Source organism: Chelonoidis abingdonii, chromosome 3, assembly GCF_003597395.2.
Source record: "Chelonoidis abingdonii isolate Lonesome George chromosome 3, CheloAbing_2.0, whole genome shotgun sequence".
In the NCBI taxonomy this organism is placed as follows: domain Eukaryota; kingdom Metazoa; phylum Chordata; order Testudines; family Testudinidae; genus Chelonoidis; species Chelonoidis abingdonii.
Genome location: NC_133771.1, coordinates 72,289,472 through 72,307,430, shown reverse-complemented (window position 1 = coordinate 72,307,430; position 17,959 = coordinate 72,289,472). Strand labels below are relative to the sequence as shown.

The following is a 17,959-nucleotide window of genomic DNA, read 5'->3' as shown; positions in this document are numbered from 1 at the left end:
CTACTCCTCTCGTCTGGGAGGAGTTCCAAAATCGATTTAAGGAGCCGTTTAACTCGATATTAATGACGACGTCGTGTGAACGGGTACAGCGTTAAATCGGTATATCGGCCATTAAACCGATTTAAAGTCGCAGTGTAGACCTGGCCCCAGAGCGAACAAGAACATTGGCCTGCTAAACCCAAGGCTGTGAGTTCAATCTTTGAGGGGACCAAAAAACCCCCTCCCCTTCAGGAAAAAAGAACGGTGATACTACACTCCAGAGTCTTGCTGGAAAAGCTGGAACAGACATCAGCAAAGGCCTCTTTTCTCTCGTTTGTCAGAAGATACTTCATCATTTATATCTCCATGCAGCACATACTCTACTCCCAGTCTGTAGTCAAGCTTTGTTTATCCATCTGTAAGAAGTCACGGCTGCTTCTTTAATGGCTGGAGTTTTCGGTTTCATTTTTCACTTAAAAAAACAAAACAAAACCAAGCAATAGCTTAACCAAACAGTGTGTAACTGAGGCAATGATCCATCCTTGAGGAGTGTGGATGGAAGTCCATTAAAACTAGGATAAAAGCACTATGCAAGCTCAGTGAGCAACCTAATAGCTTTTTACACTTGGCACCTTTTTGGGGGAGCGGGTGTTTTTTGCTACTATTTCGGTGCAGCTGTCAGAACCATAAAGGTTTTGCATGATTAGGGGAGACTGACATATCAACCAACTAGCTTGCTTAAAAATGTGATTCTCCACTGGAACAAATGGAGCATTGATGATAAAGACAAGAGATGAGAGAGTGGTCGTTGAATAATGAATAGGAGGAGTTGATGAGCACGTGACCGGGGACAGTGATATGGATAGTCTGGGAGAGGGTGCCTATTTTTAAGATATATGGGTTGGAAGTGTGATTGTCCTGGGTTGTGCACATATTAGAAATCTAATCATCCAAAGCAGCTATTTCCTATCAAATAGTGAGACCATGTGCGACGCAGTAGGGAGTGGGGCAGATTGACCTGGGAATGTCGTCTGGTTTTACTGGGACTGTCCCCACTGGGGATGGGATAGCAGGGGATGATTTTACTTGAGAGTTACCTGAGTTTGTAACCTGAGCCAGAAAGGGGTTGGTGCCAGGTGACACTTTTGCCCCGGGAAACTGAACTAAGGGAGAAGAGGAGCTGGGGGAAGGGGGAGAGAGATGGCTAGGGCGGGGGGGTTGCTTTCAGTTTTGGTCTGGGTGGTGAAATGCAGGAAACCCCAAAGCTGGGGTCTAAGCTCCCTAAACCCCCCACTCCAGAAGGACTTGACTGAGGGGTCCAGATTGTACCTACAAGCTCTGCTTGGGACTGCATTCCTGTCATCTAATAAACCTGTTTTACTGTCTGGCTGAGAATTACAGTGAATTGCAGGAAGAGGGGTGCAGGGCCCTGACTTCCCCCACTCTGTCACAACTGGTGGCAAAGGTGGGATCTACTGCACCCCATGGATGGTGCTTCCTGCAGTAAGTGACTGGGGAGCAATAAAACAGGGGGATTGACAGGGACCAGGCATGCTAAAGAGTCAACGAGGGACAGTTTCAGGGGGTGATTAACCTTTGGGAATGTGTGACCAGTGAGAAGGACTTTTGCAGTTACAGGGTCCCCCTGGGGATTGCAGCAAGTGGTCCCGGGGGCAGGGGAGTCTGCAGCTCGACCCTGCCAAAGAGGCGGTGACCTCAAGAAGGGTTGGCACACTAGAGATGCTCCCTGGAAACTGTGGGGGGCGGCGAGCACACAGGCCTGTGAGTGACCAGTAGGAAGATGTATGCTAAGCACCTTAAGAGTGACCTGGTCCAGCTGTGCAAGCAGAGGGGGCTGCACAGTGGGAGGCTCACCAAAGAACAGCTGATTGCCCAGCTGGAGGAGGGAGATGGCTCAAATGAACTGATCCCTGCCTCATGAGGGCAGCAGCCTGGCAGATGCAGCGCAGGCACCAGTGTCTGTCCCAGCTGGGAGTGATCAGCTGGCTGCTGAGGGCTTCTCAAGACCCCTTCTTCCTATGCCTTGGGGAAGGGGTGGGAGGAGCCTAGGAAATACCGAGGGCACCGTGACACCCCCGGCCAGCAGTGGATCATCCCAGTAGAGCTCTCCCCTGGCCAGCAGGGGATCGTCCCAGCAGAGCTCCCCATTGCTGGAGTTGAGGCGGCTGCAATTGGAGAAGGAATTAAGGCTGAAAGAGCTGGAGTTGAGGCAGCAAGAACTGATGGAGGAGCAAGCAGAATGGGAAAAAAAGACAGCATGAAGAGAGACAGAGGCAGCATGAGCTTGTGTTGACCAAGCTGAGGAGCAGTGAGCCCCTGGCTGCAGTGAGTGAGGGGGGACCCAGGACTGCACGGAGCTTTGATAAGTGCATCCTGGCCCAGCATGAGGGGGAGGACATGGATGACTTCCTGGTTGCCTTTGAGATGGCCTGTGAGCTGCACCAGGTTAATTCTGCGGACAGACTCCGGGTTCTCACCCCCTTGCTGGACCCTAAAGTCGTGGCATTGTACGGGGCGAAGAAAGGGGATATGAACTATTCAAAAAGGCCCTGCTACGCGAGTTTGGGCTGACTCCTGAGATATATTTGAAAAGCATAAAACCCCTGAGGTCTGCAACTAGCCATCCACATGGAGGGATATGCCAACAAGTGGGCGGATGGGGCCCAGACGAAGGCAGACCTGGTTAAACTGATCTTACTAGAGCAACTATATGAGCAGTGCCCATCCAACCTGAGGCTGTGGATGGTGAACAAAAAGCCAGAGAACCCGCGACACACAGGGCGGCTGGCCGATGAGTTTGTGAAGAGCCGGTCAGGGGGTGACAGGGAGGAGTCCCAAAAGAATAGGTCTGCCATGATGCAGAGAGTGAGTCACTCTGGGACCTCCCAAAGGGGAAACGTGGAGAACCCCCTCCTAAGGGGAACATTTGGCGTCAGGACCAACCAACCAGCTCAAGGGGACCAAAAGGACAAGAGCTGAGATTACTGTGGCCAAAGAGGCCACATTCGGACCCAGTGCCCCAAGCTCAAGGACAGACTGAGCAGACCGAACCCACACTGGGTTAACTGGGTAAAGACCCAGCCGAATGAGGGGCACGCTTCCCAGGCAAGGGGGGCTGACAGCTTATCAACTGCTCAGGAGAGAGGAGGGCCCCAGGCCAGCTTCTCTGGGGGGCTGGATGCTCCGGACACCAGATTCTCCTTTTACAGGGTGGTCATGGGGCTGTCTCTGCGGAGTGAATGCCTTATTCCCCTGGAGGTGGATGGGAGGTAAGTCTATGGATACTGGGACACAGGTGCTGAGGTGACACTGGCCCAGCCCACGGTGGTAGCTTCACATCAGGTGATGCCTAACACCTTCCTGACCCAATGGCGGTGAGGGTACAACTGAAATGGGGGGCCAAGGAGGGCCCCAAGGATGTGAGAATGTACCACCATTTGCCCACTGAGGTGTTGACTGGGGGGGGACCTGGAGGACTGGCCAGGCAACCCCCAAAACACCTTAGTCGTGACCCATAGCCAGAGCCGGTGAGGGGACTACGCCCTGACCTCAGGAAGGATATCACACTGGAGGCACAGAACCCTACCCTAGTGAGGAGGGAGCACCCAAGGACAAGGCTCAGGGGGGCTGCGGCTTCCAACCCAGCCAACGAAAGAGAGCAGGTTCCCATCCCTTCCCCAGCCACTGAATTCCAGGACAAGTTGCAGAAAGACCCCTCCTTGTGGAAGCCAAGGGACCTGGTTGACCTCAGTGTGATATAGACCATGAGGAGAGGTTGTAAGGAGAGGTTCCTGTGGGAGAAGGTTTTCCTGTACCGAGAATGGGCTCCCCCAGGGAATACGGAGTCATGGGGGGATCAGGAGGCACCTGGTGGTACCCCAGAAGTATCGCCACAAGCTATTGTACCTGTCCCATGACATCCCTCTTGCAGGGCACCAAGAGATCTGGAGCACTAGGCAGAGGCTGCTACAGAACTTTTACTGGCCTGGGGTCTTTACCCATGTCCGACAGTACTGCCGATCCTGTGACCCGGTTAGAGGGTGGGGAGGGCCCTGGACAAGGGGAAAGTGGCTTTGAGACTTTGCCCATCATAAAGGAGCCTTTCCAGAAGGTGGCCGTGGACATAGTGGGACCTCTCAGTAAGACGACCCAGTCAGGGAAGAAATACATTCTGGTAGTGGTAGATTTCGCCACCCGCTACCACAAGGCAGTGCCCTTATCGTGCATCGAAGCAGACACTGTGGCAGATGCGCTGCTGACCATTTTCAGCTGAGTGGGGTTCCCCAAGGAAGTCTTAACAGACCAAGGGTCCAACTTCATGTCGGCCCTACTCCGGTGCTTGTGGGAGAAATGTGGGGTCCGGCACAACTGGGCCTCAGCATATCACCCCCAATCCAACAGGCTGGTGGAGAAGTTCAACAGGATGCTAAAGATGATGCTAAAAACATTTATGAACCAGCACCCGCGAGACTGGGACAAGTACTTACCTCACCTGCTGTTCGCATACAAGGAAGTACCCCAGGAGTGTACCAGGTTCTCACCTTTCAAACTGTTATATGGCAGGAGGGTAAGGGGGCCCCTAGACCTGATGAGAGACGAATGGGAGGGAAAGGCCACTCCCGATGGAGAGTCAGTGGTGGAGTATGTCCTGACCTTCTGGGAAAGACTTGCTGAGCTCGTGGGCCTGGCCAGGGAGAATCTGGCCAGAGCCCAGAGGAAGCAGAAGGTCTGGTATGACCGCACGGCGTGGGCCCACGCCTTCACCACCGGCAGTCAGGTGACGGTTCTCATTCACTTGCGAAAAAACAAACTACAGGCTGCCTGGGAAGGTCTCTTCAAGGTTGTCAAGAAATTAAAGGAGATAAACTATGTGGTGGAGCTGTAAAACTGGGCACACCACCACCAGGTGTACTATGTGAATATGATGAAACCATATTATGATAGAGGAAGTGTGGTGTTGGCCATGTGTGGATACTGGGAGAAGCAGGGAGCCGACCCTTTAGTAGATCTATTCCCTGGTACAAGAGATGGTTTCCCCCTGGAAGCAATTCCCCTCTCTGGTTAGCTGACCCCTGCCCAGCAAGCTGAGATCAGAGGGGTGTTGCATCTGTACTGACAGCTGTTTTCCAGCCAGCTTGGACGCACTAATCTGACTGTCCACCAGGTGCAGACAGGATTGCATCTGCCTATAAAATGCTCCCCCTTCCAAGTCACGGGGAAAACTGCCCAGGACCTGAAAAGAGAGGTCAGGGACATGCTGGCTTTGGGGGTAATCCAGCCGTCTTCCAGCTCTTGGGCCTTGCCGGTGGTGCTGGTTCCCAAAAAGGATGGGTTGATCCGGTTCTGTGTGGAATATTGGGAGCCTAATGCCATCAGTGTTTCTGATGCCTGTGCCATGCGCAGGCCTGACAAGCTCTTAGACAAATTAGGAAGCACTCGGTACCTTACCACTATGAATCTTACGAAGGGCTACTGGCAGGTGCTGCTAGATGCAGATGCCAGGCTGTAATCAGCCTTTATCACCCCTCTGGGGCTCTGAGTTCCTGACCCTGCCTTTCGGCCTCAAAGGGGCACCGGCCACCTTCCAGCACCTGGTGGATCAGCTGCTGAGGGGGGTGGAGAGTTTTGCCATGGCATGTATTGATGACATCTGTGTCTTTAGCTAGACCTGGGAGGACCACGTGTCCCAGGTTAAACAAGTGTTCGACTGACTCCAGGAGGCTGGTCTGATCGTAAAGGCTGAGAAGTGCAAGGTGGGGATGGCTTGAAGTACTGTATCTGGGCCATCGGGTGGGGAGCGGCTGCCTAAAGCTGGAACCAGCCAAAATGGAGGTGATCAGAGATTGACCCACTCCACAAACCAAAAAGCAGGTCCAAACTTTATTGGGATGGCGGGGTACTATCGAAGATTCGTGCCCCACTTTAGTGCCATAGCCACCCCCATCACTGAGCTGTGCAAGAAGGGGAAGCCAGACAAGGTGGTCTGGACCAAGGAATGCCAGGGGGCTCTCTGTGCACTGAAGAACGCTCTGGTCAGTGACCCAGTTCTGGCAAACCCAGACTTTGACAAGCCCTTTATGGTGTTCCCTGATGCCTCAGACATGGGACTGGGGGCAGTGTTAATGCAGGGTGATGAAAAGGGAGAGACATACCCCATCGTGTATCTGAGCGCGATACCCCGGGCGCAAAACTATGCTGCCATCAAGAAGGAATGCCTGGCCATGGTGTGGGCCCTTAAGAAACTAGAGCCATATCTCTTTGGGCGACACTTCACCATTTATACCAACCACTCTCCCCTGACCTGGCTACACCAGATGAAAGGAGCCAGTGCCAAGCTCCTGAGGTGGAGCCTGCTCCTGCAAGATTATGACTTGGATGTGGTCCATGTGAAGGGAAGTGCCAACATGATAGCGGATGCGTTATCCCAGAGGGGACCCTGAACTTCACCAGGCCACTGGTCAGAGTGACCCCGCTCAGCTCAGTCTGGAAGGGGGGAGAGATGGGGCGGATTGACCTGAGAATGTCGTCTGGTTTTACTGAGACTGTCCCCACTGGGGATGGGATAGCAGGGGATGATTTTCCTTGAGAGTTACCTGTGCTTGTAACCTGAGCCAAGACAGGGGTGGTGCCAGGTGACACCTTTGCCCAAGAAACTGGACTGAGGGAGGGGAGAAGTCAGGGGGAGGGGGAGTGAGACGGCTAGAGGGTGTTTTGCTTTCAGTTTTGGGCTGGGTGGTAAAACGCAGGGAACCCTAAAGCTAGGGTCTACGCTCCCTAACCCCCCCGCCCCCAGAAGGACTTGACTGAGGGGCCCAGGCTGCACCTACAAGCTCTGCTTGGGACTGCATTCCTGTCGTCTAATAAACCTTCTGTTTTACTGGCTGGCTGCGAGTCACAGTGAATTGTAGGAAGAGGGGTGCAGGGCCCTGGCTTCACCCACTCTGTGACATGTTTTTTTCTTTTTTACAGCCCATATAAGAACCGATGGAATGAACAAAGGAATGAGATCTTTATGATCCCGGGCAGATGTTTTAAGGATCTCTTATTTAGCAAACTGAAGAAGAATGCATAAGCTGCACATTAAAAAGCAATCAGCCAATATGATTTTGTGTACTGTTTTTTTGGAGTGAGGATGTTGGCAATGAGAGAGACAATGTCAGAGTGGCAATTAATCCCTAAAAGAAGGTGTGCTTCACTTCAGCCCAGGTTGCTGAGCAGCAGCGTGGATTCAGATCTCTTTGTTAAACCAGGAGGACTGTGCTACAAAGTCCTGGTGTGCTGCTTTCATCTTTTATTCGCTGGCTGGTAGGCCCCAAGGAGTGAGCTGTAAAAGAATCCTTCAGAAAATCTTCATCTCTAAGTAACCCTTCCTTGCAAATGTCTTAGGTCTTACCACTCCTTTGAAAGTATAGATCTTGCATCTTATAGAGATAAACACTACAGGCCTAAACAATAAGTTGTGCCTCCCAAATGTTCTCCAAGGACACAAGGCTATTTCTGCAGTAACCTCACACACGAAGCAGCTGCTGCTTGGTATATGTGAGCAAAATCTTGAGGTTTGAAGCAGGTTGTCAGCCCATAATGGGAGTCAAGCTATGTTGCTACGTGTGCTGACATAAAACTTGGCGGGGTGTTAAGCAAGGACTTTCTTCCATGAACTGCATCATGCTTTTTAGCTTCAGAATAAACGGAGAGGCTGCTCTTTTTCTTCCTGCTGAGGAATGGTTTGTACTCGATTCCATGGTTTATTTCTCGTCTCCAGACTGGCATTATTTTTTCATGATAGATGATAGTTCGAGGAGCATGCTCTGAAAGATAACAAGAGAAAGAGAGAATGAGACTGAATGGTCTTAAGGAAGACAGAGAGGTTTGGTTTTTTAAAACCACCATTACTAACCCAGGTTCCCTCAAAATATGGTTGGAATTTTTTAAAAACTCTGTTTGTTTTAATACATTTACATTATACTACCTTTTGCAATTGTAACAGAAAAATCCCTTTTGTATTTATACATGAAAGACCAAGTTAATCACTGCTGTAACTCTACTGAAGGGCCCAATCCTGCAGTCCTGATGCTGGAAACGTGCAAGCAAATGAATGTACAACTTTTCTGTAGGTTTGCTAGACATGCCTGGACAGAGCTACTCTCAGCAGAGCTCCAGTTTCTAATAATCAGCCTGATCTGTATTAATATACACATTCCTCAGACAAGAGATCCCTGAATGCCGATTTCTTATCAGCCTACAACTTTGTCATTTTGAGCCTGCATGAACTGTGAGCCTGCCGGATGGCTATTTAATTGATCAAGTAAACTGTACAGGCCCTTGGTGCTTCACCTGTCTTCATCACAAACTACACTGGAGCACTCCTGGGCAGAGTTCAGTTTGCAGCATATAAATAATCCAGAGCATTCAGGAATTAGGACAGTCACACAGAAACAAACTGCATGAAAAATAACAGCAAGAGCTGATGGAGGAACACAACCATAAAAAATTAATGTTTAAAGCTTTTCCAACATCTGAGTAGAACAGAGCAACTTTGCTCAGTTTCTCATCCCATTGCTATGTCTTGAGGGGGGCTTAGCTGGCATATTCCATGCTGTTCTAAGTATCAGACAGACCCATAACATTTTAATATATAGTCGTTTCCATTGGGTGGGTGACCATTTGTGTGTATTGAAAAGATTGTAAGAGTCCAAGCTGAATAGCGAGCTCAGTCACTACTAGCCATTTGCCTAGTGGGGAAATAACCCAAAGCTAAATGGAGAAGTAAGCAGTGGGGAAGGGCAAGATTGGGACAACTCCCACTGACTTCAGTAGGGCCAGGATTTCACGCACTGATACCTTCTCCCTGGCAAACGAAAATCAGAAATCCATTTGGGCCTGTGTTGTACTTAAAGTACTGCACAGGATCTTTTCAGGGGGAATAAGGCAAAATGCCACATTTATTAGTAATACATATATTAATTAACACCGTATCATATGCAGGGCCGGCCCCAGGGCGCCAAGCACGTGCTTGGGGCAGCATGCCGCAGGGGGCACTCTGCTGTTTGCTGGGAGGGTGGCAAGCAGCTTCGGTGGATCTCCCGCAGGCGTGCCTGCGGAGGCTCCGCTGGTCCCGCGGCTCTGGTGGAGCATCCGCAGGCACACCTGTAGGAGGTCCACCGGAGCCCCGGGACTGGCGAGTGGCAGAGCGCCCCCCGCGCCGTGCCGCCGTGCTTGGGGCGGCGAAATGTCTAGAGCCGGCCCTGATCATATGCATATGATATATAATACACACATTACACTTATGCACACACACACAAGCACACTTTGTCTTGTTGTTGTTAACAATTAGTTGCTCCCCCTAACTGCACTGGCAGTGAGTTAGATGGGGGAGGGGGTGGAGCAGGGCTCCTGCCGATCTGGATCGATGCTCCCATGTTGACATGACAGGACCCAGGGTCCTTTGCAAGACACCTCACCTTTACAGCAGCTTCCCTCTTATGCAAATCTGTACCAGATTCAAAATCTGTGTCTGTGTCCATTGGTCCTTTGTTCTGGGTGTTGTCCCAATGCTGCAAAGAGGATGTTTCCAAAAAGAAGATGCTTGCTTCTAACCCCCAAGGCCATCAATAAGTCTGCTCTTTAACGAGCCTGCTTGAAAGGTTTTATTTTCCTTGGGTGTGGCTTCCATCCCCTCTCCAAGTTTGCAACTGTCTGGAAGTGCTGCCTTCCACACCTTGCTCATTCACACCTCGTTCATTCAACAGGGCAATTGATTAAGGGAGTGGGGCGGGGAGATCTTATTCTACTTCTAGCAAAAAGGCACATGTTTCTTTCACTTTAACTATACTATCCTTAGGGGCTATAACATTACACCAAGGCTTAATACAAAGTTTTCTGTATGTTTTTTTACATAGGGATCTGATAACAAAGTTGTATGAAAATAGCTTAATATAGGGTTATACAAAATAGCTTAATACAGAGATTTATCTACACCTGATCATATGAGGTTCTGAGCACATGCACGTGCAACTCAGTTGGGAGCACAGTAGCTGATCAGATTCCAGGCACGGAGCTCCCCGCCAGAAGCCTGGCTGCCCTTCCCTCTACCCTACCCCCCGGCTCTCCACTCCCTGCCAGGAATAGGGCAGCTGCACCAGGCTTCTTAGCTCCCTCCTCCCCAGCAGGAATGGGGCAACTGACTAGATACCAGGCACAGATCTCCCCGCCAGGAGCCTGGCTGCCCCGCCAGGCCCTCCGTTCCCCACTGAGTAATTACTATGAGGGCTGTAAATCGACCAAACATAGTTTATAAACATAAGTTTATAGTGTAGACATATCCTTAGCAACTAATGGGATCAAGCTCAAATAGAGCATGTCTACACTATAAACGCTATCCATGCATTAGCTCCTTTTTTCTTTATCTTCGTTCCTGTCCTTCCACTCATGACTGCTTGGAAAGTAAATTTCTCCTCTTTCCCCTTCTTCACTGTTTCAAGGGAGAATTCTGATACCTCATTTTCTGCTTCCCATTAAGAAGTTTCAGATAACTCCTATGCCATGAACCAAATATTTCCCAGTTGCCTGGCATTCAGTGCAGACAAGTACATTGCACTTGCTTGTTCCTGGACACAGGCATGGAAGAAGTTCTACTGAAATCAATAGGCCTCCTCATAAGAGTAAAGTTACAGGCATAAAGGTTTGCAGGATCAGGTCCTTCACTGGTCCACTTTGTGGCTGATCTAGTTAATATCAGAGTGAACCCAAAGGTTAAAATATCACTAGTGTAAATAGTAAGAACTGAAGCCTCAGCAAACCATCACTCATGAACGTAATTGTATTGAAGTCAGTGGGTCACTTCGCAGTGACATCAATGTGACTGCTTGTCCAAAGGAGGACTACTGATGTGAGGAGGACTTGCAGGATCTGGCCCTGAGCCAGGATTCCATTTTCTCCTCAGTTACATGGCTGTAATCCCCCTTGATTAAAATGGGAGGGAGAGGGAGTTATAGCTATATAACTGCAGGCAGACTGGGCCCAGAAAAGCTAGGTGTATATCTTCCATGTCAGTCCTGGGCAGGTGTTAAGATAGAGCCATATCCGTGTCCTGATTGCTCTGCTGCACTGCAAATGTTCTGTGGGAGCTGATGAAATTCCTCACTACTGTGGTTTTGGAATCTCTGAGGCGGATGGTTCATGTTGACATCAGCATCCACATAGATGACAAACTCCCTGAGTCACCTGAGGACTTCATGACAACAATGATAGCCATGAGACTATCTCAGCTTGTTGCAAGCTCACTCATACAGCAAGTCATGCTGTAGTTGTTGTGTTTGGTGCAGGTAAAGGCAACTGAAAATTATACCTGTGTCATGGACTGAATATTCTCTCCCAACTTTGTGGCTGTAGCACTTCTCTCCTGTCAGAATGAAGGGACCATTTTGGTGGTCTGGCCCTATAGGGTAATGGAACTAAAGAATTTTCAGAAAGTTCTGAGGGAAAATGTTGTTTCTCCAAAGGATCACTCTGTCCAGAGGATATTTTAACACTTTTGGCCTTCCTTACCAGTGTCCCCTTGATGTTCTCTTCCCCAGGTTCACTCTTACAGTTTACGTTGGTTTATGAATCACCTCTGACAAATGAAGTGATAGGGTGCTCATAGTAAAAGTCTTGGGTAAAAGCTGAGTAAAGATTTTTAAAATTCATATGCTATGGCTGTGCATGAAGCAAAGGAATGGCTCTTTGTCTGTACCAAATTTCAGACAGGGGTTCTTTAGACAGCTTGACTAATCTGGACTGTCTTTGCTCAATGGCTGGTCTGACTCCCACATTTGGTGATGAAATTTATTATTTTGCAAATATAATTGAGTTGATCCAGAGCAATGCATTAGCATTCAGGAGCACAGAGCTGTATCCCAAGTGGCAAACTCAGTTTAGGACAATATTGCTTAGAGGTACTCCAGACGTTGAAGAACTTTGTGCTACATCTGTGCTTAAGGTCCAATTTTTTCCTGACTGGTGAGGGCCCGTACAGAAGTACTAGGAAGATGCTCCTGGTCTTCTTAACGCTCGTCAATCTGTGTAGAAACTTGCGTTTGGTCAGGAAACTGCCCTGGTTATATTGGTCAGTTATCTCCTCCTGGTAATGGATAAAATCAAGCATCTATGATGATATTCCTAGTTCTGCCAGCTGCCTTCAGTATCATTAATCATGGAATGTTGTTGACTCACATGCAAGCCCTAGCAGCAATGGATGGCAGTGATTCTTTTGTAAATTCAAACTTTTTTATCTGAGAGAGAGCTCAGACAGCAGTTGTAGGCAATTGCTTTGCTTCTCCTAGGAATCTCAAATATGGGGTGCAGCAGAGTTCTATCTATAATGAGGGGCTCCTGGAAGGATTAATGGGCAAAGACTGTGAGGTTTTCAGATGCAGATGATAACCAGCTTGGCTCTATCTCATCCAATTGAGGTGATGTTGCTGAGTGCCTTAATCAAAATCTGGTAGAGATTAGGGCTTAGATGAAAGAAAAAAAAATCTACTGCGACCTATTCCAGCCAAGATAGCGGTGGTGGTGGTAATTTGGGGAAGTAATCATAAAAGACAGAACCCTTTGTCTGAGGGTGTTTTCATCCATTGGTTGTCCAAATTAGGAATTTTTTTGACCAATGGCAGTGCAGAGTGGAATAGTATATTTCTGGCTGTTTAAATTGTTGTTTGAAAATGTATTTAGGTTTTGTGCTGTGTAGGTTTATCAGGTTTCAGGGGGGCAATTCTTTGTCTGGATTATTATTTTAAGTCCCTATTAAACAGAAGTAGAAATAGACTTTTTTGTACTTCAGTTTAAATTTTTTAAATGTTTTCTTTTTTGTTGTCTTATATTAAGATCAAATAATTAATCTTCCCAATGCTCCTATTGAGGAACTAGGTAAATAATAACATTTTTTAAAAACTAAACCTTATTGTATGGTAAAACTCCCATTGAAATAAATGGGAACAAAGTTTGGCAAATGCTAAGTACTTTTGACAATTCCAGCCATAATGTATAGAAACCATAGGGAGGGAGGCATTAGACACATTATGGTATAGTTTTTTTGATTTCCTAGGGCAATATATATAATATATATATTGGTGCATTGGAAGATTTTGATTGTTCTTCATCAAATCTCTTAGGAATATTTATACCAAATTGCATTTGCTGCAATAGTGATCAAATTGTATGTAACAGCATGTCTGCCTTGGGATGGCATGGATACATTGTGGGCAGGAAGTGACAAATTAGCTGATGTGTGTATACAGATTTCAAAATGCTGGTGACATTCACACAAATAGTGATCCATGAAGGGTGTTTACCACAAACACTGGCATGCTGAACAAGGTGTGCTGCTTTCAAGAACATTGAAATTGTTTGGTTTTGCCAGTTGAATGTATTTCTTTAGAAGACCTGGCCCAAAAGGCAAAATAGCAGATACTGTCATGTCCAGTATTTAGGAATGTCAGGCAAGGCTTTCATTAATTTTCATTAAGATGCTGCTTAAATTCTGTCCTGTTTGTTCTGGTTTTACAGTTTACCTTTTAAATAATCCCATTCTATTATATTCCAGTCCTTATGCTGCACTTATCGTCATAGTATCTGAATGCCCACCAGTAGTGCATTAAGCAGCATGACTAACATCTGTCATGTGTTGTTTGTTCTTTCATCCTCTCTCCATGGGAGAAGAGTGTGCAGTGGAGTGTCTTGTTTTGGTAGGGGGTTTTGGTTTATTTTTTAGAAATATGCCTGTTGCTATGGATTTATATAGCAAGGTCAAAGAAAATGCACTTTGTACTTGTAATGGGAGGTTTGTCATTAGTTCCTGAGGGAGTTCATTCCCCAGACAGATGGGCCCCTGAAAAAGCTCTGACTCCTGCACAGATGAGCTTTACCCTTATCGTAGAAAGTCCCACTGTGCCAGAGCATCATAGTTGTTATTGGAGCAGTATGCAGTTTTTCAGATATTCTGGGCCCAGGCCATAGATCTCCTTGAAGATAAGGACCCAGATCTTGAACTTGATTCAAAATTCTATGGCAAGTCTCTGTGGGGAGCAGAGGACAGGTATGACTTGCTTGTGATAGTCTGTGTTGCTGAGGAGGAGAAAAGTGACCTCAGCCTCAAGAAGACATAGAAAACCAGCGAGATGGATTCTGAGCCCTCTCTCCAGGCAATATTGGAAACAACAAAGGGAAAATGATGATATTATATTTAAGAGAATGAGAATTTTCTTCTTTATGGTATTTGCTGATTGTCTATATGTTATAGAGACTATGGCACAATTGAAACTGGCAGATACAAATGGTAATGTGCTGAATAATGTACAAATATACTTTCTGCTTGTTAGGCAGGAGTTCAGACATATTTTTAATGTGTAAAAAGGGTAGTTATTAAAGAATAGAGGGGAATGGAATGACACATATTAGAGGGCCCACAGTGATTTGAAATTAAGCTTGGTTTCTTTTAAAATCATTTTTGCCTCAGATGGTATAAGATAGTATCTGAAGGTCTGCAAATTCATACTTACTGGAGCATTCCCATTGAAATCTGTGCCCCTCTCCCCCAATGCCAGTGAGCCCGACTAAGGGTTTGCAACTGCTGAGCTTAAATTATTTTAAAATGCAACTTTGTTGGCATCTGGATCCAAATTACAATTGTTTATTAAAATCGAAAGTAAACAAGCTAGTTTCAGACAGCTTGTGTGGTTACGGAATATGAACAGTTGCTAAATATGAAATTACCCACTTGCTATATTATGCAGTGTTTTATGGCAAAAAAAATACCTAATCTAATAGAAATTTTACATTTTTGATAAAGATTTAACAATCTAATATAGGCAATAGTTTAACCCAAAGTTACAGTCTAAAAGAAATCCTGCCCCCTCAAGCTGAGTGGAATTTTCTCATTATTTCAGTAGGGACAGGATTTTAGTTTAATTTCTTGTACTGGAATGAACCTCTACTAGGATATGGTAAAATCCTTTAAAGATCAATTGGGGGATATATTTATATAGTTTAAATATACACAAAACCTCAGTGACCGAAGCCAATAAAGTGATGAATGATCTGTTACTGATAATATTCACTTTAAAGGCAAAAGACAATCCCAGTTAAGCAGAGAGATAATTTGATTTGAAACCTCCAGGGATTGTGAGGGATGTATAGGAAATAATGGCGTGTTTTTCTTTTCAATCCCTCTGTCATTTACCCATTAATGGCTCTGGCCCTCTACTTGCATGAGGCAAGGTATGTCATTTGTTACTGTATCCACACAACTTCTCAGCCGCAGCCTGGCCATCCCGAGGTCTGGCCTAAGGCTCAGACACCTTCCAAAGAGCAGTAACTCACACTAGAGGGCAGGACACTTGGCTCAACTTACCACGGACATTCTGCGTCCCATTGCAGAAGGGGGTGGTGGGGTGATGGGTGGGCTGCTCTCCTCTCCGCATTTGGCTTCAGAGCTGGAGCCATTCCTGGAGTTGGAGCTCTCCGAGTCACTGGCCGGCTGGCTCTCGGACAGCACCCTGGACAGGAAGCTGGCCTTACGATTGCCCTGATAGCGCCCGCTGTCCGGAGAGTCACCACGATCGTCCCCATAGTCTTTGCAGCTGCCTACCCGGCTGTGTTTGCGGAGTACATTGCGGAGGGCTTGGGGAATCTCTAGCGGACTGGAACTAGTGGGGGTCTTGGCCTGCTGCACGGGGTTCCTGGGTGGCTCCAGGATGTGCTGTTCACTCCCTGGGCATCTCTTTATGCCCTGCTGGGGCTGCTTGTGGGTCTCCTCACTGCTGGAGGAAGGGTGCCGGGATGGCTGTCCCAGGTGCTGGTTGGTGAGCTGTCTGTAGTGCTGCTCCCTCTCCTGGGGGTGCTCCGGGTGCTTGTAGAGGCGAGAGACCTGTCCATGGTGCTGCTCGCTTCTAGGCCTGTCTGTGCTGCACCGGCGCTGCTCAGCATCCATCCCTACTGCCCGCTGGCACTGATCAGCCGGTGCCTGGAGCACTTTGTATCCTTGTACTGGGGGCAGGTAAACAGGCAGCCCACCCTGCTGGTTTGGCAAAACTTTATAGCTGCTCTGGGGGGAGGAATTGCTCATGATGCAAACTTGCTGCACCACCGAGTTCTTCTTCAAGGTGTCTCTGCTCTGCCTCCCATGCAGGGTCTTCTTTATCTTCTTTATCCCCAGGTGGATGATCTCTAGGATGTTCAGGAACAGGGAGACGGCTGCGATGCTATGCATGAAAATCATAAAGATGGTCTTCTCTGTGGGTCTGGACACAAAACAATCCACTGTGTTAGGGCAGGGAGGACGAGTGCATTTGTAAAGGGGATACATCTGAACCCCATATAAAAGATACTGACCTATCATAAAGCCTACTTCCACAGCTGAGCGGGTCAAGATATGCAGGACATAGGTGCGCAATAGGGACCCTCTCAAGGGTGCTTTGTTCACTTTCTTCTGTTCTTCTAACTTCCTCAGCTCCTTCTCCAGTCTCTTGTGCTCCTCTGGGACCGTCTCCAGCTCTTCCAGCTGGGCTCTCAGATGGGTTTTCTTCTTCTGCCTCTCTTTCTCAAGGGCCCTAAGTCTATAAAGTGCATGTCCCATGTACACTAGGGATGGGGAAGAGACAAAGATGATCTGAAGCACCCAGTATCTGATCAGAGAGATGGGGAAGGCTTTGTCATAACAGACATTGCTGCAGCCAGGTTGCTCGGTGTTACAAATGAATTCAGACTGCTCGTCATCCCAAACATCTTCAGCAGCCACTCCCAGCACCAGCATCCGGAATATGAAAAGGATAGTGAGCCAGATTTTTCCCACGATGGTGGAGTGGATGTGCACTTCCTCGAGGATGCTCCCTAGCAAGTTCCAATCCCCCATCATCAGAGGCTCATGTCTGAAATGGAAAATCCCATGTCATTAAAGCATCCCACATTAAGCTGCATTTCTATAGGAACTGGAAATTTTCAGCTATGTTCAGTTATGGTTTTTTCATATTTCCTTATGATACACCCATAAGGGAAGAGATTTTAAAAGTTCATGAGTTTTCCAATCAATGGCTCATTAATACACACACAAAATTAACATCATATTAAGGAGGGGGGTGAGAGATGCAAAAGCAAGAGAAGTTCAGAGAAGGGCAACTAAAATGATTAGGGGTTTGGAACGGGTCCCATATGAGGAGAGATTAAAGAGGCTAGGACTCTTCAGCTTGGAAAAGAGGAGACTAAGGCGGGATAGATAAAATCATGAGTGATGTGGAGAAAGTAGATAAGGAAAAGTTATTTACTTATTCCCATAATACAAGAACTAGGGGTCACCAAATGAAATTAATAGGCAGCAGGTTTAAAACAAATAAAAGGAAGTTCTTCTTCACGCAGCGCACAGTCAACTTGTGGAACTCCTTACCTGAGGAGGTTGTGAAGGCTAGGACTATAACAGCATTTAAAAGAGAACTGGATAAATTCATGGAGGTTAAGTCCATAAATGGCTATTAGCCAGGATGGGTAAGGAATGGTGTCCCTAGCCTCTGTTTGTCAGAGGGTGGGATGGATGGCAGGAGAGAGATCACTTCTTAAGATTGTACAATGCTCTTAGAGGCTGATTTCAGTGATAAACTTTTGAAGCTGTTTCCTCACTTATTGGTTTACATCACATCCTTACTATTATTGAAGTAGCTGATCTTCTTTTTTATTATCATTGTTCATATAATCGTACTATAGCTGGCAGCAGCTTCACCCACTCAATTTCTGTAGCAGTGGCTCTGTCTTTGAATATAGACAGCTACGGCAGTGTGGTGAGCAAACTAAGCTCATTGACGGTACTTTGAAAAGTAGGCCTGACATGAGACTTTTATTGTCAGTACCTTACCTCCGTCATAGAGCCTCTCATCCCGTGGCTTCCTACCAACTATGGGAACAAACATGAAGTTTTCATGTAGGCTCCAAA

The 17,959-nt window shown here is 47.3% G+C and overlaps 1 protein-coding gene and 1 long non-coding RNA gene across 2 annotated transcripts in view; both read right to left on the bottom strand.

Moving 5' to 3' along the window:
* The window catches only part of LOC142046567 (uncharacterized), a 1,033,250-nt gene that overhangs the window by 511,479 nt on the left and 503,812 nt on the right, over window positions 1–17,959 (bottom strand). The window lies entirely within an intron of this gene.
* GJA10 (gap junction protein alpha 10) lies at window positions 7,594–16,891 on the bottom strand. The gene is made up of 3 exons (XM_032771545.1): window positions 15,392–16,891; window positions 11,348–11,453; window positions 7,594–7,808 (listed from the first exon to the last, which is right to left on the bottom strand). The coding sequence occupies exons 1-3, from the start codon at window positions 16,889–16,891 to the stop codon at window positions 7,594–7,596; spliced, it is 1,821 nt and encodes a 606-aa protein (XP_032627436.1).

Coding starts and splice junctions, on each gene's coding strand:
- GJA10 (XM_032771545.1), bottom strand. CDS start 16,891: ATGGGGGATTGGAACTTGCTAGGGAGCATCCTCGAGGAAGTGCACATC. Junction 11,454..15,391: donor TGGGACGCAGAATGTCCGTG/GTAAGTTGAGCC, acceptor AAAATTCTTTAG/TTCCATTACCCTATAGGGCC. Junction 7,809..11,347: donor ATATTCAGTCCATGACACAG/GTATAATTTTCA, acceptor GTTATCTTTCAG/AGCATGCTCCTCGAACTATC.